This window comes from Colossoma macropomum, unplaced genomic scaffold (assembly GCF_904425465.1).
Source record: "Colossoma macropomum unplaced genomic scaffold, Colossoma_macropomum, whole genome shotgun sequence".
NCBI lineage: Eukaryota > Metazoa > Chordata > Actinopteri > Characiformes > Serrasalmidae > Colossoma > Colossoma macropomum.
The window spans coordinates 14,627,679-14,651,151 of NW_023494796.1; the positions used below are offsets into that span (position 1 = coordinate 14,627,679).

General features: G+C 40.4%; 1 protein-coding gene across 1 annotated transcript in view; it reads left to right on the plus strand.

Annotated features, from left to right (window-relative positions):
* The window catches only part of LOC118816803 (C-type lectin domain family 4 member F-like), a 31,382-nt gene extending 17,229 nt beyond the window's left edge, over positions 1-14,153 (plus strand). Inside the window, exons 6-11 of the mRNA XM_036583398.1 lie at positions 7,357-7,446; positions 8,144-8,400; positions 10,259-10,340; positions 13,281-13,411; positions 13,518-13,624; positions 13,730-14,153. Coding sequence (XP_036439291.1) covers positions 7,357-7,446; positions 8,144-8,400; positions 10,259-10,340; positions 13,281-13,411; positions 13,518-13,624; positions 13,730-13,877 — 815 coding nt within the window. The 3' untranslated portion in view covers positions 13,878-14,153. The remainder of the gene's footprint in view (positions 1-7,356; positions 7,447-8,143; positions 8,401-10,258; positions 10,341-13,280; positions 13,412-13,517; positions 13,625-13,729) is intronic.
* Positions 14,154-23,473: the final 9,320 nt, after the last annotated feature.

The following is a 23,473-nucleotide window of genomic DNA, read 5'->3' on the forward strand; positions in this document are numbered from 1 at the left end:
AAGTAGTTTGATTATCTGAAACATTCAGTGGTGACAAATATGCCAAAAAATGGAAGAAATTGGGAAGGGGGCGAATACTTTTTTACAGTACTGTAGATTCTAATTCAAGATTTAGCTGAATTGTGTGTAGGTTACTTCAGTAACACCATGACTTTTTAAACTGCATTTAACATTTAAATGCATTTAGCCGTGGTGCGGCTCACCAGACAGAAGATGTGAACCCAGGCCCTCCGAATTATATCCCAGAGGCCTACCAGGTGAGCCAAAACAGCTTTTAGGGAGACAGGACCCAAGTGTCAAGCTAAAGTACAATGGGAGGGATGAGCTCAAAGAAAAACAAACAAGTGATGGGGCTGGGGATCGAACCTGGCTGTGCGAATACTCTACCACTAAACTACTGAAGGTGAAGGTGGCAACATATCCGAATTCTAAACCCACCAGTTTTGGTTCCATCAGGAAGAGAGAACAAGGGATGCCTGGGGTAAACTGGCTTTCTCAGAAGTAGAGAGAGAACTTAAAAACTAAAGCGACAAATGACTTTCCCAACAGAAACGAAACAAAAACAGAAGAGAAGAAAGGAGGATTCCTTTGTGTTCTATTTATTTTTCTCTCTCAGAGACAGAAAACAGAGAAGAGAACCTTGAGTGGAGTCTGGAGCAACAAAGACACAACCATTGGTGTCTCCTCGGTGCTTATGAAGCCCTCTTCCCAGGTGTATGATTGGGGGCTTGATTGGCCTTGAGAGGTGTGCGTCATCTCCCTCTGGTGGCCGGGAGTGTTGCAGCCTTTAACATGTACAAAAGTGATGTTCTGATAAACATATGTAGTTTTTCAGTTTTCTCTCATGTTTTGACCCTTTTTTGTACTTTTGACTCTTTTTGGCTTTTTAACTAGTGATGGCCGTTACCAAGCTTTTCGAACCCAGTTGAACCCATTGTACTGGAAAATGGTTCAGTGTTTTGAAGCATTTGACACCTGGCTCCATGCTGCCATCTACTGTCCAGTTCAATTTCCTACAGTGAAATTGCCCTTCCTATTGATTTTCATAATTTCCATTGAAGCTTTCTTATATATCTTATATTAACTATGGACAAAGAAAATCATATTAAAAATAACTTTATTTTCCCATTACGTTGGCTTGCATACATCATAAACTTAAAGAGTCATATTGTAATATTTGTGGTAATGGAAATAATTATAATGATGTCAAGAAGCACTGAAGAGGTGTTATCTGGGTATGATAGCATTTGGTTGCATATCATATATCTCACTTTATTTTGGCTGGCTAAATAAAAGTGACCCCATACTTGAGGCCTGGGTCTCTTTCTTGAGCCTTCCATGATAGATCAGTTTAATTAATGGGACAATCTCTGTGATGTCTTCTGTCAGTGTAAGTGTCACTCAGTCTTTCTTTCATGTGGAAACTCTCGAGTTTGGGCTTTTTCACACACTTTTGGACTTCCTCTGGGTAAGTGGGTGTGAATGGCTTCAGACACAAAAATAGCCCAATTATAGACATGTCTTTATGTGTGGATCAGTGTAGAAACAATGCATGAATAAGGTATAAAATGTTTGAAATATGACTGCTGAAAACAACCGTTTTGGAGTTCACCAGTTTAACCCCATGGAAGAAGTATGAGGTATTTCAATGGGTTTCAGTGACGTAACAAAGCTTCGTTGGTGGTTATCACGTGACTACAGCGTTTCAAGCAAAGCACCGAATCATTATATCAATACAAGTCACAGCACGAAGTGTCGACACCAATTCAATGTTTGCTGTGTTTTTTTTGGGGGGGGAATGAATAAATAAATAAATAAATAAATAATAAAACACACCGACCAGACATAACATTATGACCACCTCCTTGTACGCTCATTGTCCATTTTATCAGCTCCACTTACTATATAGGTGCACTTTGTAGTTCTACAATTACAGACTGTAGTCCATCTGTTTCTCTGCATACTTTGTTAGCCCCCTTTTACCCTGTTCTTCAGTGGTCAGGACCCACATGGACCCTCACAGAGCAGGTACTATTTGGGTGGTGCATCATTCTCAGCACTGCAGTAACACTGATGTGCTGGTGGTGTGTTAGTGTGTGTTGTGCTGGTCTGAGTGGATCAGACCCAGCATTATTTTGAGTGTACAGGTTTCACTGAAGTTTCTGACAGATATATTAGCATACAATTCTCCTTGTATTTACCTTGTATAATTTACCACTCAGTGTTTTAAAATTGAACCCTTTTGTTTCCGTCCAAAACTTAATCCAAAATTGTATCTTGAATAAAAATCAAATAAAAATTACAGCCCTTTTTATTTTCCAGAAAACATTAGGGCCTTTCTGAAGGCCTAGAAGGCCAGAAGGCCCTGAGGGTTCCCCACTGCCTAAAACAGAGAGATGGTTCTCTTAGCTGCTTATTCAAAAACATTTGTACACAGTAAGCAACAAAAAATATGTACATATTGACAGCATGTTTCATAATATTGCTGTATTATCTTTTTATTATCTTTTAAGGTGCCAAAAGGATTATTTTTGGAGTAATACCATAGAAACCTACTTTTGGATACGTAGGGAGCTAAGTGGCTAACAATTAGCATGCTACATCAGCTTCCACCACAAGGGAAGGCATTTCAATTCAATAGACTGCCAATCCAGAAGCAACTAGAGAACTTGCTATCATACAGTTACAGGTGAATCAAATCCTTCAGTGGTTCTTTTTTAGAAATGTTGGTTAAAGGAGCTCTAGAAGCAACTGTTAGCTTAGTAAGTCTGACAATAGGAGATCATGTATGATAGTTACATGCTTTCCCAGCCTGTTTGGTTAGGTAGACTTTATTTACCGTGTACAGCAAAATATAATGGTTCCCAAACCTCAGTACAGCTTTTACCCTAATTTGTCTTAGTTAGTTAGCTATCAAGCTGACCCAGACAGTTTACCCATACATTTAAAACATATTTGGTTTTGAAATATCATATGGCATTTAAAAGGACATTGCTGTTATCTGAGTGACACAGGTCATAAACAGGCCTCATACATGATCTGTAGTGTTAATTAGATAAAATACAGGAACACAGATGAAAGAAACTGCAGGAAACGAGGATAATAAATACTGAATGACTGAAAATGAAAGTTTGTAATATTCTGGAAATCATTATGGTCTTAAACAATCTGGGAAAAAGCTGTTTATGAGAGAGAATACAAATGTTAATATTACATTCTGTGTGACTCCCATTGCAGGCGCTCATACAGAACAAGTAAACAAAAAGTGGCAGAAGCTGTTTGTTCATAATAAAGCTAGAGCTCTAAGAGGTGCCACTAGAGGGCACCTGGAGAGTTTGAGTGCTTGGAGAATAGTGATGTGGTAGAAGCAGCCAGCAGGAGTCTACCAGTATCCCACATTATAGCTGACCAAGAGGTACAAAAATCACAAAAAGGGTCTTTTTCACTTTTTCAGGTAACAAAATAATCTTTCAGGTAACAAAATAATCTTTCTCAAAGGGATCACTTTCAGAGGGTTGATCTGTAAGTTTTGGGGATTTGGAGACCTCTCTGGTGGAAACAATATGTGGAAGAACATTTTGTAATGTGGGTTGTGCTTCGGACCCTTGAACGTTTGCGCATTTGTTGAACAAGTGTTCAAACTTATCATTGTACACTATTGATAGAAAAGAAGCACAACTCCATAAAAAGCTAAAGGCCACTGAAAAGAAAACCATTTCTTTTTTACATTTAACTGTTATCTTTAAGGAATTCGGTTGATGAAGCCAGGGGGTGTTGCTAGGCCAGTTTTAAAATGTTAGCCCCCACTGATAAATCTACATTATTAGTTCAAATAACCAGTAGTTTTTTCTCATTACTTCTTCATTATTCAGTCATACCACTGTGTCTCGAAATATACTGTGTTAGCAGGGTGTGAACTGGGGGAGGCGTCGCTGCTGTAATTTACTGCTGCCTCAGCTGTGCTACCAGAGATCTAACATAACATAAGAGAAGACAGTCCTCTGCTGTTTAGCTTTGGGGAATACTAACTGGCACAGCCAATCATATTAGACCAAGGGGAGGGTCTCCGGTGCTACTTGCTCTACAAAGTAACGTCAGTTGGCAACTGCTGAAGTTGAGTTTTTTCAAAGAGCAATAGTAAATATACAAAAGAGAAAATAAGACAGGTGTACAGCGTTTTCAGCTTAAAATGATGCCAAATTTTGTAAACTTTGTCATTTCCTCTGGCCTGTCTCTTCTGTTCGCCCCTCTTTTGCTATGTTCTCTCTTTTTCTCCGTTTTACAATCTACACCATCAAATCAGGTCTCCTTCACGTCACCTGCCCACAGCATAAGCACCCTGTGTGACAGTATTAATCATTCATGTGAAACACAGTGAGCTGGATGTAGTTTTATTGATTAGATGAAGATTCGATGCAAAGAATTTGTATATATGATTGTTACTAATTGAGTTAATCGAGTTTTGTCGAAAAATCATTTCAGAACTAAATGGCACACGTCTTGGTCTCGGATGTATTAGACAGAATGTAAACAGTTGATTCTGGATGTAGGAGAAATGTGCATGTGTGACGACTTGAGCAAATCTGACAAGGGCCAAATCGTCATAGCCAGACAACTGGGTTAGAGCATCTTTAAAACAGGAAGGCTTATGAGGAGCTCCCAGTCAGAAGTGGTGAGTATGTATTGACAGTGGTCTGAGAACAGACACAAACTGGCGACAGGGTGTGGAGCACCCAAGGCTTATTGATGTGGAGGCTTTCCAATCGGGTCTGAACCAACAAAAGGGCAACTGTGGCACAAGTCAGATCAACTTAGAGTGATGATTACAGGATGGTCACAACCCACAGTGCATTTCACACTTCTGCTTATGGGGCTGCGTATCCGCAAAACTGTAAGAGTGCTAACCCGTCCTTGGTTGAAAGTGGCTACCATGTGCAGGCAAGCATCAGAACTAGACTTTGGAACAATGGAAGGTCATCAGTTCAGATGAGTCTTGTTTTCTTGTACATCACATGGACGGCCAGGTTTGTGCGCGCTGTTTACCTAGGAAATGATGGCACTAAGATACACTGTGGGAAGAAGACAAGCTAGTGGAGGGAATGTCCTGGGCAACGTTCTTCTTGGAAAACCAAGTCTGGAAAACCAAGTCTTGGAGTCTGGGCATTCATGTGGACATCAATTTGACACATGCCACTTTCCTAAATTGAACAAATTGTTTGAGGAACACGACAGAGTTTAAGGTGTTGTCCTGGCCTCCACATTCTCCAGACCTCAATCCAATCAAGTATGTGTGGCATGTGCTACAACAAGTCCGATCTGCATCGGCTCAAATCACTTAACTTACAGGCCTTAAAGAAACTGCTGCTAACATCCTCCTCAGGTTTCGTTTGCAGCACGCTGATGGAAGGATCAGAATTTGGTGCAACGAACATCTAGTTGGATCAACAATACATGTTGGTGGTGCAGTATGATGGTGTGGGGAACGGTTTCCTGTCAAAAATTCGGAACTCTGATATCCACTTAAGAATTTCTGAACAGGACAGTGTATTTGAACGTAATTGCTGACTAATTTCATCGATTCATTGCTACAGTCGAGTCAAGTCAAGTCAAGAAGCTATTATTGTCATTCCATCTATCTACAAGTACACAGTGGAGCAAAAAAAAACATTGAGTATGATAAATAAAACAGACATTAGACACAGTAAACAGACAGGACAGTGCAGCACAGTACTGACACGGCACTCATTTCTGGACATTTCTAAGGATAAGGTGCAGAGATATTTAACATACTGTGATATGTAGGTATACGCAGTCAGGCGTCAGCAGTTACTGAGATAGAAATATACAGTACAGTATACAGTTTATCCACACTCGGATGGACACTTCCAGTATCATGACAAATTATGCTACAAAGCATGTGTTCTCACTGCATGCCTCTAGCAAACATGACAGATCACTTCAATGGCTTGTACTGGGGCTCAATGCACCAACAGTTCTTGCTCAGACATTCGTTCCTGCTAAATTGGTCATAACTAACAACAGTTTTCAGGGAGGGCTTCATGCCCAAGTGCAAGGTCAGTCTTAGCTGGGTGCAATCATATGAAAACGTAGCAATGGTGGTTATTAAGCAACCTGATTTATTAAGCAAAACTACTGCATACATACTTACTCCTGGAAATTTATAGAACTCTGATGACGTCACACAATGACACTGCAGCCATTTTGGTAGGCAACTTTAAGTTCATGCAGGAGCACAAGGATGTTTGATATGAGATAAAGCTATGATTAAAGGATGTGCAACACTTGCATGAAAACTTGTGCTGCATGTGACGTCCCTCTGCATGTAAAACAACCATGTGACTTGTAGACACAGCGCAGAGGGTCTTATCTGTCACAATCTCACTGCTGAGCTCACAGGTCAGTTTCTCATGCACTCTTATTAATATAGATGATCAGGCTGCCTGAACACATCATGGTACACAGACCAGCACAGAGGCGCTCCCTGAAAACTTTATTCATAGAACTCATCTCATTTTCTGTAGCAGAACCAGTCACACCATTAAAATGTGCCAACATTTTCCTGACCTTACTTTATTTTGCTATAGCTCCATATTTCCTTAACTTTTACCAAGCAACACCACTTCATATCAACATACTGCGTTCAGCTGGCTGAATATCTTTTCAAAAGCAGCTGTCAAAGCAAACCTATTACTGGAATGGAAGATGCTTTGCTGCAGGCACTGTATCTAAAACTTTTTTTGATTGTTATTTAATGAATAAGATATATTTTAATAAAAAATCTTTTAGTGAGCAAAAAAGTACCATCTTTGTGTATCTTTGGGGGCCTTGAAATCATCTTAATATCCTACCTCTCTCACCTATGTAGTTCTGTCTGGTATTAATCCCAGTACTAGAGGAGAGCAATGACTTTTCTTCATGACTATACTCAGAAATGGCAAACAGTTACAGGATAGACACCATGACAACTTTATTTTAATCTTTCACACAGAGCACAAACCACAGGAACTGATCTCTCTGGTTAGAAACCAAAAAAAAATTATAAAAATAGTTCCTGGAGACAGAGAGCAGTGACAGAGACGGGTGTCAAAGCTGGTATGAAATGCCTAAACTTCCTGTCCTGAGAGCAAGTATGTATTTAGCAGTATCACCCACACAGAGTCACTTTGAGAGCAGAAGACTGTAGTGGAGACTTCAAATCTGCAGATACAGCAAAAATCAAAGCAAAAATCCACTTAATGGCATCAACACGTTTACAGAAGATCAAAGGGCTGAAGATGAATGAGGATATATATGCAAATTCAGGAATTACAACAGACAACACATCAACTCATTCAGACGACAGCAACGATTATGAGGACATCTACGCCAATGAAGATGTCCCAGAGACGGGTGTGACCAGAAGCCGTAAAGAAACTATGACCTCAGGTACACACACACACACACACACACACACACTAGTCCTATACCAAATGGTTCCCTGTGATCCTCTTTCAAAGCAGGAATTTGCTGACGAGAACTTGCAGGCCACTAGCAGGTTTTAAAGCTTACATTTTAGATGGACTCGTGCAACATCACAATCGACAGGTCATACAAGTGCAGGAACTGGTAGCTAAATACATTTTAGCTAATTTGTTGATCTACAGCAGCTCACTGTCACTCAATCAAAATGATCGAATGATCCATATAACATGAACTTGTGCCAAAGTACTTCAAAGGTTTAGATGTGTTATCTGCATAACACTAATATATTGAATGACTTTGTCATTGTAAGCTCTGCTTGTGCGTTTAATGTGGCAATGGCCCTGGGGAAGACGCTGTCTCTGAGTGTGAAGGTGCGTGTTTTGGCGAGCATGTAGCGCCTGCCAGAGGGCAACAGCCCAAAGAGATGGTGACCAGGGTGTGTGGAGTCTTTAGTAATATTGGCAGCCCTGCTAAGGTAGCATGAGGTGGCGATGTCCTCTAGGGACACCAGCGGGAAGTCAGCCTGCGTACCATACTGAGATACAGTAGGACAAAAAGCTCCTAATGGTGGCTCTGAAAAAGGCCACCGACAGCTTCTTCTCCATGTTGTTCCTCCTGAGAACTCTCAGGAAATGGAATCTCTGCTGTGCTCTCTTGACAGTTGCTATAATGTTGGCAGGCCAGAAGAGGTCCTCAGAGATAAGGACCCCCAGAAATGTAAAATTCTACACCGTCTCTACACAAACCCTATTTATACAGAGTGGGGCCAGGTCTGCTTCACGTTTCCTCCTGAAGCCCAGTATGATTTCTTTAGTCGTTGTGATGTTCAGATTCAGGTTATTCACTGAACACCACTCTGACGGTCTGTACACCTCATCCCTGTATGCTGACTCATCGCCCTCTGAGATGAGCCTGACGGTGAGTGTGATCAGCGAACTTAATAATGGTGTTGGATGGGTGAGCTGGTGAACAGTCATAGGTTTAGAGAGAGTAAAGCATGGCCGGTGGAGGAGAGGTGGGAGCCTAGTTGAACACTCTGTGAGTGATTTGTGAGAAAGTTATTAATCCAGGTGCAAACTGGGTAACGATGGCAGTGGTAATGGCATTCTCAGTGGACCTGCTGGCTCTGTAAGCAAACTGATGTGGAAAGAAGGAGCGAGGCTTTGATGTAATGCAGGACTAGTTTCTCGAAGCACTTCATGAACACTGGTGTTAGTGCCACTGGTCTGTAGTCATTCAGATTCCCAGGGATTGGCTTTTTAGGAACAGGAATGATGGTGGCTGATTTTAAACAGGATGGAGTCATAGCTTGTGACAGTGAGACATTGAAGATCTTGGTAAAGACCCCTGTGAGCTGGTCAGCGCATGCCTGCCATACTCTGCTCGGTACCCCATCCGGTCCAGGATGGACTTGGATTTACTGATCTCAGCACACACCTCACCTCCTGTTCCTGCAGTGTTAGTGTTTTGATATTAGAGACGTGTGGAGGTAGTACAGCTGTGGCAGGCCTGCTGGTCTCAAATCAGGTGAAGAAACTGTTCAGCTCTTCAGCCAGAGAGGCGTCTGCCTTCACAATGTTGTTGGTGCAGCCTCCGTAGTTGGTTAACTGCTGTATCCCTTGCAACACCCTCTGAGGGTCGTTATGTATCAGATGAATCCCGATTTTTCTTCTGTTGGCTTCCTTAGCCTTCTTAATTCCTCTCTTCAAGTTGGCTCTGGCAGCGTTGTACTGTGCTCTATCACCTGTCCTGAAGGCGGTGTTATGGTTTTCAGAAGCCTCTGGACCTCACTTGTCATCCAGGGTTTCTGACTGGATGTTTGTTGGTGCAGTTGACATTGTCAACACAACTTTTGAGCACAGTCTCTGTGAACTCCTTGAGATACTGCGACAGAGAGAGAGGGAAAGAGACAAGAGAGAGAGAGAGAGAGAGAGAGAGAGAGAAAAGGAAGAGGGAGGGCACGATAGAGAGAAGGGAGTGAGAGAGCGAGCCCATCATGCAATAGAGACAGAGAGAGAGAGAGAGAGAGAGAGAGAGAGAGAGAGAGAGAAAACAAAAAGGAAGAGAGAGGGCGCGATAGAGAAAGAGTGAGTATGCGGGTGAGAGAAAATGTGTGAATGTGTGAAATTTCTGTAAAAAGCTAAATCTCCTACATAAAAAACACTCATTTTAAAACAAGCCTAACCTGAACTTGTACATTAGATGTTTACTCAGTGTTTTGTAGAACTGGGCTGAGCCCCAGATCTTTACATAGCCAGCCTTCGTCCCTGATTCATGTAGTTTCTGTAAAGCATTACCCAATTTCATATATCACAGAAAAGTCATGCTTTTAGGTAAAGTGAACACACTGAATTTGTGAATATTACTGTGTATTTTTCTAGTTTCTGGAATCAACACAGCAGGAAGCAGATACTACAGACTGGCTGCAGTGTGTCTGGGGCTGCTGTGTGTTCTCCTGCTGGCTGCCATCACAGTGCTGTGGGTCAAGTTCAACAACCTGACTACAGAGAGAGACCAGTTACAGACCAGTTACACCAGCCTGACTACAGAGAGAGACCAGTTAAAGACCAGTTACACCAGCTTGACTACAGAGAGAGACCAGTTACAGACCAGTTACACCAGCCTGACTACAGAGAGAGACCAGTTACAGACCAGTTACACCAGCCTGACTAGAGAGAGAAACCAGTTACAGACCAGTTACACCAGACTGACTAGAGAGAGAGACCAGTTACAGACCAGTTACACCAGACTGACTAGAGAGAGAGACCAGTTAAAGGCCAATAATGACAACATGAAGAATGAGAGAGGCCAATTACAGAAGGAAAAGGAAATGTTCCAGAAGAAGCTGTCAGAATTAGGTGGGTACATAAAGCTCAAGTTAGTGATCATAGGAAACTACTCTGGAATTACTCTGCTAAGAACAGAAGCATGATTTACATCAATGTTCTCCAGTTTAATGTTTTATGCCTGAAGCCGTCTGATTACTGTCAGAGGTGATTTAATCTGCTAGTGGGCCCTGTGCTACAGGTGACTGGTTAAAATCCATGAAATCATAATGTTTCAGTCTCATTTATTGAAATTTGAAAAGGCAGGGTACAACTGCATAAAAACAGTGTTAAAACAGTGAAACCTGAAATGCGTCAAACATTACAGCACATCATAAGCAGGAACAAGTTAAAATTAGGATAAAATTAAGAGCATAAACCTTAAAACAACTAGGTCATTTAATTAAGTATGAGGAATAAAAGAAAGTTCATGTCTTTCAGTTCTGCTTGTTTGCACTAGATATTCCCTGCATCAGCAAAGTGAGTAATTGGGTGTTGAGGCTGTAGGCAGAAAATCATACAGGTGATTGGGTGAATGACCTTTGATGATGTTGCTAGGAATATAAGTTGGAATGCTGATGATTCTACAGTATGGATTTTGTATTCTCTCCAGTCCCTCTGAGAGGCCTTTTGTCAGCCCAACCCAAACTGGGCTAGCATACTCAGGGACTAATGAAGGTCATGTATATCTGTTTTAGAACATCACATAGAAAACTCCCTCTTTTGGCAACACTACGGTAATGAATCCATGGCCTTGTCTTTGAGAGCAAATAGTTAATGTAGGCACCCCGAGATAAATCAGATGATATCTGACCTCCAAGCAGATTAAAGGAGGAAACTCTACTGATGTTTTTTTCCAGAAATCAATGAAGACGGTGGAGAGGGGATGTAGTCTTGGCTCTGATTACCATATCCAGTCTTGGTTCAATTCATTGTCAGTTGATTTTTTTGGGAAAAGCTTTGACCAAAGTATCTTTATGTTTTTGGGAAGTGATTGTGTTGGATATGTGTATGAAAAACATTACATAACACAGACGCAGTTCTTCATGAAAAGTCTTTAAAACCCAAAAGGGAGTGCAGTCCGGTGCTTTCCCTGGATTAATTTTGCAGAGTCATCCTCCTCAGGTGGAATATTGTAGACCACTTGGTCCCATACTGAAGCAAAATGTTTGGCCAGAGAGTTACAAGGTGTTGGGGTCTTGAAGTACCACAGCCCATACCACATCATCACCACTGTTTTGAGCTACAGCACTGCAATTCCCCCACCTCATTCTAGTAGTATTGCTGCTTTGCTGTCTTGATTTTTTTTCTGACAATAGTCAGAATCTTATTAGTAATTGATCCTCTCTTTAGTGGGATAGCTTTATAAAGGATGGACCCAGATATGGAAGTGAAGGGTCAGTGGCCTCATAAATAAGGGTAGAGTCGGTAGTGTTCATAAGAAGGCCCAACTGCCTCATTGCCTCTGGTGTACATTTTCAGCACGCTGCATGTACTGTATGGGCTTGGAGGGCCAGTTACCAGCATTCCACATAATGGCTGGATAGTCAGAGGTGCCAACAGAGGGCAAAAGCACAGGAAGCTCATGCATGAAAGAAATGTTAGTACAAATTGCTGGTTTTCTTGATGCACAGATGATTTCAGACTTATACCTATTTGTGTCTCCAAATTCCTGGTCTACATGAGTCAGAGCAAGAACTAATGGACTCCCTGAATATTTATTATCCTTTTTTGCTACTGAGGAGATTTGAATGTAAGATTTAAGCTGATGTTTTATATTCACTGGTGGACAACAGTGAAGACTGCTGTGATACAGACTAATATGACTGACTTGGATATCGACATTGTCAGTGCCAGTTCCTCAGATGCTACAGCAGCCTGCCCCATTAGTACATAGTAACAGTCACTGCTATGACTTAAAGCATTATATCTCAATCCAACCAATTTTAAATCTGAAAGCTGCTTTGTGAAGCTGACAACTTGAACTACATTTTGATATAACTGGTTGGAGGTTTGTGTAGGAATTATTTCACATTTTAATGAAACGTCTGTGCAAAAATGATTATTGATTATAAAAATTATTTTTGTAACCTTTTTTTTTTACTATAGAGAACAATGAATTAGGAACTTTATTCACTTACATTTCTCTCTAATGATGTGTTTGACATTTTCATATTAGCTTAACCTTTACACTATAACTGGGCTAGTAATGCAGGTGACAAGGCATACAGGCAATTACAGAATATATGAGAGCAACAACCTCTCATGCTATATATAGTTCCAGACTGTACCACATAGTGTGTAGTGTATGTAATTGCACTCACACTGTGCATTGAGACTTCTGAGGAAAACCTAATTACACTATGTGTGAGTGGATATTTATAATTCACTTAAACTGATTTATCAAAATCTGCATAATTCAGTCATTAAGATGTAAACAAAGTCATTCATAGTGGTTTAATGTGAAATTGTGGTTCATTGTACACAAACATACCCACTTGGTTTTCTTTGTAAGGGAGTGAGAAGAAACAGGTCACACTCTCTCCAACACAAATATTGCCATTTTTTGCTGTCCAAAGTGTCAGATTATATATATACTCTTGATAAGAGTAAAACAGTGGTAAATCTGGGACATTTTTCTTCTGGTATTCTTTTGCCTTACAAGGCACTACTAAAAATGTCTTAGATCCAAAGCTAATATCAAATCTATTGTTAAATAGTGTCTCAGACATCAAGCAGCATATTTACAACCATTTCATATAACAGCTTTCTGCGATGTAGCTTTTAGAGGCAGTAAACACTTTGAATGAATAGCTCCTGTCACCACCACTGTGAATACTTCTGACTCGGTAACATTCATAAAGATGGAGCATTAACTTCTCAATGACTGAATTATCCAGAAAATCTGAAGAATCAGATGGAAGTTCCATTTAATTGAACTGATCTACTAATGCATGATTTTCTCTATTAAAGAGCAAAAACAGAGGTGTTTCCAAAATAGTTTCTACCACATCTCTACTGAGAAGAAGAGCTGGAGTGAGAGCAGACAGGACTGCAGAGAGAGAGGAGCAGACCTGGTGATCATAAACAGCAGAGAAGAACAGGTGAGAGAGAGAGAGAGAGAGAGAGAGAGAGAGAGAGAGAGAGAGAGAGAGAGATACTACTCTTCAGCTGTATATATTCACATTATTCTATACTGCACCATGTCAGGAGTTCATCACTAAAGCATCTGGCAGAACTGAAGCTTGGATTGGTCTGACAGACACTGACACAGAGGGGGTCTGGAAATGGGTGGATGGCTCAGCACTGGCCACTAAGTAAGAGACCACTGAACTGATCTCTGCTCATGATGCAGTTATTCACTTATTCTAAGAAGTTCTAGAAATGCAATAGTGAAGATAATCTGATTCTCTGTGTTTCAGGTTCTGGTGGACAGGGGAACCCAATAATTATGAAAATGAGGACTGTGCTATGACTGGCTATAGAGGTGCTGGATCTGAACATGCGTCAACCTGGGCTGATTATCCCTGTGGTTACCTTTTAGTTGGAATCTGTGAGAAAAGTCTGTAATTTAGTCTACATGAGAGTGAACAGTAAAAAAATGATTTTTCCATGTTAAAAATATTGGAATCATATATTGTAATATTTCACACTGCTAGCCTATTAGTACAGCATTGCCCTTAACAATATTTTGAACAAGATAGGGATTTAAGTAGAGAGTTGAGTGCAAAAATAACATTCAACTTTTTAAATCTATCTGGATGCTTTTATTCAAGGACTTAAGTCTTTGCTAAGCCCTGAGCCCTCAGTTACTGTCTGACAAGCTTTCGAGCCTGGCATTTTAACTACTAGCCCCAGTAAACACACACAGCCCCATATACACACACGGCCCGCTGCAGCATGGACATTTTTTCTATGCTGTCTTATGAAATTACACATTAAACAGTGTAATTCTGATTAATTCAACAGTGTTTGAAAACTGTTTCCCCTCATTTTATGACTCAAACACATGCATTTTAGAGCTCCCGTTGTGTGGACAGGGTCAGTTTATGGGGAACCTAGCCACTTCCTATCTCTCCCATTATAACAAAAATATGAGTGGACCCACATGTGAGTCCTCAAAAAGGAATAAATGGAGCTATAAATCAAAATGTAATATGTTTATAGCCATTTATGCTGAAACTTTCTTTCATGAACATACATAAGGCACTATATGCGATTTCAGACTGTGCCTTCAACATGTGGTGGTAATATGAGGGAAGACTGATTGAGGGTGAGGGAGAACTCTGAGAACTGGGGCTGGAGTTGAGGTCTGTTGAAGGCTAGGACTGTGTGATTTTCACATGATGAGAAAGGACAGAGGTCCAGAAATCTCTCTCCTGCAACAGCTGATTCTGAGGTGACAAGAACTATAGCAGCTTGGGTAGAGAATCTGGTACGAGTGTATGCCAGTGGAATATGGAGGAGCTGGATTCAGAATCAGGTGTTGTTCAGATGGTCTTGCATTGGGGTATCTGAGTTAGACAGAGTGCGCTAGGGTTAACAGGGCTTGGTGGAGAAGTTTAGCCTAGGAAGAAAAGAGAAGAATGAGATGAGAAGAAAAATGGAGCAGATAAATTAGATTCAGTGTCATATCTTGATGGTGGCATGGTGACATGCTGCTTAACAGACATCCAGGTCTGAAGCCCTGATGAGCAAGCTGAGGGTGACAGTGGCAAGGAAAATTTCCTAGTGAGGAAAAAAATATCGTGAGGAACCAGGACTCGACAGGGGAACCCATCCTCCTCTGGTCGACACTGGATTGTGTAGATTGTGTTAAACTTGGCAGGCAAAGGGGCTGGATGAGAGTAAAGCAGACTGAATTCTCCTGAACAAAATAAACATGGAGCAGGAATGGCTGTTAGAGGGCAGTTGCTGAGTTGATGGGTGTGATGAAGGAGGCAGTTGGAAGATGCTCTAGTCACTTGGCATGGAGTATCCTGTTGGCAACAGCATGGTCGTTCAGTTATAACATTGGATGAAAATCACTTGCTTCAAATTTAAGGCCCCAAAAAGCCAGCGATGGCAAAAGGACATGGCTCCCAGGGACAGAGGGCTGAATGGGATGAAGAATGGTCAAAATGGCTAGGAGAGCAGCAGATTACCGTGGCACAGGCAGCATCGTCACAAACAAACCGATGTTAGTCCCGTCTGGGGGAGTCGAAATAGAGCTGATCCAGTGAGCACTGTATTGGGCCCATACTCGATACCTGCATTGGTATCGATATATCCCTATTAGGAACCCATTCATTTTGGATTTGCTTTTCAATGTTTTAATTTTACAGCACATCTTAACTTTCGGCACACTGAAGCTGTATGGAAAACGCTGAGAATGGTATGTTGTAGTCTAAGGAAACCCCCAGCAAAGACAGTGGACAATTCTCTACCATAGTCGAACTTTTTGTTGATGTCCCTTAATTGTCCATTGTTTTAACAGTAGAAGTAAATAAATCATTATGTAAAATTGTTATTCAAATTAGTCCTTTCTAGTTCTCTGTGTGTTCTCTTACCCAACACAGTTATTATCACCTGTGGAACATTGTCATCATCTTCCTTTCCATTGTGGCTCAGTGTCCACTGGCAGCCAGGATCCACTGACTACCACAAATTTTATTGTTACAACACAACCACAATAGGAAACTGCACATTAATAATTTTCATTTTCAAGAGGAATAGATTTCCATTGTTGCTAAAAAGTGCATGTTAAAGCCAGTCATGATTTTCTTTTAACTATTATCTGTATTTTTCATGATGTTTTTACTATAAATTGGCAGAGAAAGAATGCTGTTTGTATTTTCTATTGAGAGATTTTTTAAATAACTTTTTCTGCTGTTTTCTTCAGTTCAGTTTGAGTTGGTTGTGACTAAATTGGAGAGGAGCGAAGTTGTGTGTTTTGCTGCAGGAGGCTCAGCACTGCCACTGTGTACATACCAAAATGTATTTCAAAAACAGTCTAAGGTCTTTTTATCCATAATACAAAATAATACAGCTTTAAACCACGTTTTTTATGTTATCCGCTGATGTCTTGCCTTCAACAATTTGAAAATATGTATTTGTCACTAGACGACACTGTTTTAAACAAATGTTTATCACTGCTATGAAGAACGAAAAGCTTTTTACTTAACCTAAGAAATGCCTGGATGAGAAACTATAAATGATTTCAATAAAATAATAAAGTGAAATTATTTCATTTGAGTGTGCATCTTATTTCCATAACTTGCACAGCTTGCACAAACTCACAAATGTTTTCAGAGTATTAACATTTTTTAATACGTTGTATATGATAACAAAATGAAATCAAAAAGGTAAATGGATAGCGATAAGATATGCAAGTGTAACTTCTGCTCATACACATTTTAAAACTTGCTTACCTTTATAGGCTACAACAAACAAGTCACAGGCCATTCCTATTTCCTACCATAGCAGAACTACAGTGAGTAATGCAATGTGAACTGCACAATCTGTGCCATGTTTGGCTTAAACGCACATCCCTTATATTGGTAATAAACTGAGTACATTAACCACTGATGTTGACTGTGAATGATACATATGGGCTGGGCAACGGCCTTCTCTCAACAGGAGCGACTACAACGTATATCACAGTTTTGAGACCTGATCAATGTGGGAGGTTGGGACTGTTCAAATTTCAGCTTCATTCTTAAGTTTAGTGGTTGATTAACTTAATATACTTTTTTAAAACCCACCAAAATGATGTCAAGATAAATGTCGAGTTTCCCTAAATCTAGCATTTAGATAAGAGACCAGATCATTACAGGAGGGAGTCAGAACTGTATGCGATGAACTGTTGCAAATGTTTTTAAACTTCTGTTTGAGTCAATGTAACACTTTTTAAAATATTCAGGCACTTTCTTTCTTACTTCTAAATTGATTCGAAAGGAAATACAGAAATGATCTGATAAGAAAACATCAGAGATTAGGGACACGTTTGTGTTAAAATTTCTTGTGATTACCAGATCCTCCTTCAAATCAAATGTCTTTAGAATTCTAATGAATTCTAATGCATTACTGCCTGATGGGCTATCACTATGTAAGTTAAAGTCCCCAGAAAGAAGAATTTTATCATAGCTTGTGGATACAACTGACATTAATTTCTCTTGGGAGGTCTATATATCACAATTAGTAACATAAAAGTATCACTAAAATGTTGATTTAAGACATAAATTCACCAATAGTGGTATTTTTCCACTTAGTCACTATCATAAATACATGCCACTCCTCCTCCTCGCCTGCCCAGTCTTACTGTATGCATAAAGCTGTAGCTTTCAAGAGCAGCTTCAAGTTTTGTGCCATTTTCACTTTGCCACATTTCTGACAGAAACAAATTCAAGCTTATGCTCTCTGATAAGATCTCAAATCAGAAGCGTTTTGTTATTTAGTGACCTTACATTGAGTAAACCAATCACAGACAATATGTCATAATCAATACCTCCATTGTGTTTACTACTTACCTGTCTGTTGTTTATTGCCATTATGTCCAGTCAGGCCTGGTATAGTACCTTCTCTAATGATAGACCTATGGCAGATTGGGTGTAATCCATCCCTGCAGTAGAAGGCCGGTCACTCCCAGAAAGCACTCCAGTTGCTCACATAGCCAATGCCATTGTTCTCACACCAGCCTTGGAGCCAACAGTGAACTGTGCAGAGCCTGCTGCAACACCTTGCATCCACTCCAGTAGGTGGACAGAGGTCCCGAGATGATGATCCTGGCCTCAGTCCTCTTCTTAACGGTGTGTAGAAGTAATCCAAAATGCTCCTTGCGTCATTCATTCCCACTTGAACGACCACAGTGCCAATGTCCTCGTATTTGCTCAGAGCAGCGGGAAACTGCCTGGAAATATTCAAGACCCGGGCGCCTGGAAAACGAGATAGCAGCATTACCTCTAGAGCCAGCTGCTTTCAGATGTCTGACGATGGAATGTCCGATTATTAGAACACTGTCCTGAGTCATTCTCCAAGGCGCTAGAGCAAGTGGACAGCTGAGGGCTTTGAACTGGTTACTGGAGGCAAAGTCTGCCAAAGGAGAAGTTGGTGAAGACCTTCTCTTTCCCTGGCCATGCTGGCGTTCCCAGACTTGCTCTGGTGTGGTCATGAAGTTGGGGAATCCTGGTGTTAGCTGTGAATGTAGTGCTGCGTCTGGACAAGTGAAAGTTGCCACCAGATGTGAAACCGCCGTATACAGGGCTTCCCAGGCTGCTTCGAAATGCATTTTCCACTTGTGGGGCTCGGTCTCCCACCCCAGGCAAGTCCTGATTTGCCGATCCAGCTGCTGCAGTTCTCTGGTCAACATCCAGAGCATGTGTTTAGCAGCTACCCCCATTTTCTCAGCATCCACTGAGAAAAGTAAAGGTTGGTTCAAACTAGAAAAAACTAAAAAAACTGTATAAAGGGGTGCAGCTATTAATGAATAAAAGTAATATTTATATATTCAGTTGTGATAAACATTAGTAGATAGTGATTCTCAACTTATCAGTCTTTAACTGATAAGTGTCTGTGCTTTATAAATTCACAGGACCTCAATATCAATAGATTTTACCAGCCAACCAGTTTAGCAGTCGGGCCCCAGTTTTTATGATTCAAACAATATTAGTCTCATAGCTCCAGCACAAAACTAAACAAGCACAGTTCGGACACAAAACATGTCTAGGCTGACTGTAACTCCATATTAATGCCCATGGTTTCGGATTGCGATGTCCAATAAGCTCATAGATGCATGCTGGTCAGGTGTCCACATACTTTTGGAAATATAGTGTATGACCCATCCAACTGAAAACAAACCTTTTTCAAATGTACTTAGATCCAAAATGCCCACCAGATGATCAGTTTTCACTACAGCAGAAGATCTAAACTCAAAAATGTAATAAACATGGGATCAAGATAACAAGATCAAAACCTTTAATATATATATACAGCTCTGCTTGTTCCATACCTGACGCAGACTACGCACAAGCCTCATTCAACTGTAACACAAACACAACAGCCCAGCCCGGCTTCCTAACTGCCCTTTAGTGTTATTCTACTGCAGCTTGTATTTTACAACAGCATCCTTAAGGCAGACTGACTTCCATACTGCCCTCTACTGCCATCTGTAAGTCAGAGTAGTGTAGTAGCAACATGCTAAAAAAAATGTACACATGTACATTCAACAAATTAGTTCATTAATTAAAAAAGTGATTCTTTTAAACAGTAGTGTGTAGTATATATATATATATATATATATATATATATATATATACATATATATATCATATTTACACACACACACACACACACATATATATATATATATATGTGTGTGTGTGTGTGTGTATCTTATTATTAAAGACCTTTTTCTCAAAAGTGGGCCACAACTGTTGGCTAAGTCTAACTGAATTATATTTGCATTCAATTTTATGTTTTAAAGTTCACCTGACTGATTACGAAGACTTAAATGGTCAGACATGACTACTTCTTCAATGGAGTATCAGGTCAATAATTAAGAACTGGAGATTAACAACTGGAGATGTTAAGATCTTTGGGAAGAGGACGCCCTGCACAGTGATGAGGATGGAGAAGATGGAGGATTGTTGTTTATTTAGTGGCGATGGTGTTTAGATGTTGTGAAGAAAAACTCCGCTGATACTGAGTTGCTAGCAAAAGATTTATTACATAGTAAAACAGCATCATATCAAGCACTATAAAGCACCTGAGAGAGGATCCGTGCCAATTCTAAATGTCCTCCCCCGAACAGACTGACCAACAGCATATATATATGGTTCTTGTTGTTGAAACAGGAGACAGAACATATGGTTCTTTTTAAAATGATCTCATCTATTTGGACCTAAGAGAAGGGAGAAAGTAAGAGGCCCTCTCCCAATAGACCTTTAAATTAAGGGGCTTTAAACCCAGAGGCCCCCCTGGTTCACATTCCTATCCCCTGCACAAACAGAGCACACAGGGAACTCCTAGATACTTCAGACATCAGCTTATACTCAACGTTAAGAGTGTTGTTGCCTTCTTTTATAAAACTACTTTTCCAAATACACTTCATTCCTCCCTTCGAGACTTACTCAAAGTCTCGAAAAACCCAAAAAAGTAGCACCTACATATTTGTAGTTATAACAAAATAACCCTTCTTCTTATAGCATAACCTTAGCAATGCAACAACTTTCTGGAGTGTGAGAGCGAAAAAACCTGTCAGGCAGCTATCATTCCTGAAATGTCCCTCTAACAATCTAGACAGGAAAAATTCTCTCACGGTCCCTCTGCCTTAGGCGACCACATAAAGTACTCCAGACCACTTCAAAAAGGAGGTATTCTGACAAATTGTATATGGATATGACTTAAGCAAATACATATGGAAACCTCAGAAAATAAAATCAAACCAATGTCCACATTCAGGCTGGTCGACCCATCGGACCTTCCAATGGACCTTTCCCTGCCTAACACCCTTATCCCTAAGCATCCGAAAAAAGAAAAAAACATCTGAGGTCCCAATGTACTTACCCCCTAACAGAAACCATCAGTCTTCAATCAATTTAAACCCCCTTACCATATAATATACTAAATCCCATACTATGCAAATATATATGAAGACATAAAAATGTATCACACTGCAGCTCCTCAGCAGCGTCGACTCTCAGTGTAGTGTCGATGATGTGTTGACTCTTGGGCATCGTATCACTGTGTCCTTATTTAAAGTCCTTCAGTCCCATCTTATTGTCCATGAACATCAGGGTCCCCAAAGATCCAGCCACTCTTGCAGTGGTCTTCCCCCAACATTGTTCTTGAAGAAAAGAAAGAAAACCACCAACCAGTATCTTTTGCAAAAACAACAGATGCAAAGTGAAACATCACATATGGGTTAACACCTTATAAGTAAATGTGAAATTCACAGTGTCATACATTCACCTTATTCCAAGTTATAAATCCCCTTTTTCATTTCCCCCTGCTATCATCCCACTCTATAGTAAGAGACTACTGAATACCCTAAATAGTAAAAGAAATAAATGTTAGGATTATAATAAGAGTAGATATTCAGAATGGATATTTCTCCATCAGTTCTCCTTCTATCACCACTTCTTCGTCATCGTCTGTGTCAGTCCTATATAATAATGGCATCTGAACCTGATCTCCAGGCATCACAACTCCAACCCCTCTCAATATCATTGCCTTTGCAAAAGTTAACACCCATGTACAGAAACACTCAATGATATAAGAACTGCTACCATAATCTGAACCAACACTGCTCCCAATGGTCCTAATTTCTCCTGCAACCAAGCATTTACCGACCATCCAGCTCCTTCCGCTGGGCCAAACACCCCCCTTATATGCTTCAATGCATCTATGACACTAGTCATCTTATCAGTACTCTCAGGAATCAAAGTATAACAAGCATCACCAGTTAAGTTCAGAGCCACACATAGGCCCCCTTGTTTGGCCAAAAGATAATCAAGAGCCATGTCATGTTTCAGCATCGTCAGTCTGTGACTCTTTTGAGTATTTGACAAGTATTCAAAACCTCTTATAGTCTCCTTTGCAAAACCCTGTAGGGTGTAGGTAATATTATCTGTGTGATCTGCCCAAAAATGTCACCCCATACCATGGAAATAATCCTTCTCTCCTAGACTTATCCTCCGATGATAGGACTCCAGATTATGAAATTGTGCTAGTTCCCTTTTCTTCCTACTTCCAGAAATAGCCTCTGATTGAACCTCATCAGAAACTTTTCCCTTCTGGACAGTAAAAACCTCATATGGCAGCTTCAACATTGCCATATAACAGCATCCTATCCACCCATACGGTAGACATATATATGCCTTATCACCACAAACCCCCTTTGTTTCCTTCCAACTGATCAGGGATTGCTGTTATCATATTTTCCTACTGATTGTCATGCATCCCTATGGCTCAGCGGTTTCCCTGGACTCCATCTTCCAGAATCCTCTGGGAGATCACATGACTCCTGAGTACTGATCTATTACACCTGTGACCTCTCACCAGCTTCAGTATAAACCTGGGCTTTTAGAACAGTTCAGTGCAAAGTATTGCTTCTTTCTAAAGCTACTGAACTTTTATTTCCTGTGTTGTGTTTTCCCCCTTTTTGACTATTCATCTGTATTTTGACTCACTCGTTTTTGCCTCAACCCTTTTGGATTGTTTTTGTCTGCCCTTGGGTCTGCGATTTGTAACTCCTAGAAATCAAATCCATATGCCTTCCACTTAGTTTCTCTCTTCTGTAATACACCCTACTAGTCAGTCATGTCCTCTCGTGTCCAGTCAAAGTCAAAAACCCCTCTTCCTCGTCTAAAATAGTCCTCTGAGCTGTCACAGATTAATCTGCATCATGCTCTTCCCCCTTCTGTTCTCTAGCTTCCAAAATCTCCTTACTACTATTCACACTAAGCTCTATTTTTAGCTTAGGTTTCTGAGTTGTATTTACTCCTTCTTTAAAGTTCAAAGATGTCATACCAGGTGTCTGTATCACCTTTTCTTCTGGCTCTCTTGACCCTTCAACATCTCCTCTCTTCTCTACCTTCCTCTGTAATCTTTCTCCTAACTTCTCCCTTGCAACATGAGCTGACCCCTGTGCCTCCTCAATCATCAGACCTCCCTCTGTGTCAGCACTGGCCTGCTGCTTCCTCTCTCTCTCTCTCTCTCTCTCCACATGCACTTTTCTCTCTTTTTCTCTCTCCTTGTCTCTCTCTCCTTCTCTCCTCATTCTCTTTTTATCCCTCTTTCTGTTATTCTTCTCTTTCCTTGTTTCTTCTTCTCTCTATCTTTATTTATTTATTTTTTTTTCCTCCCTCTTTCTCTTCCCCAATTCTCACACACCCCATAGGTGGATAAAGGAAGAAACCTATCAGAATTAAATATCAAATAAACTCACTAGGTATTTTTTAACCCCACAAAAGCCAATCTAATATGATTCACCCCTTTATCTGCCAACACTTAGGTCATTTTTATCTACACCAAATGTTCTCCTCCTTTGCATACCCAGTTATCATCAATATAGACATTTCTGTTTATTTTACTCTAATAACACCTCACATACTTATTCAATTTTCCTTTACCCACACACACAAACATCCTCACTGGTCTCTCCACTCCTCTCCAAAATTATAAACGTC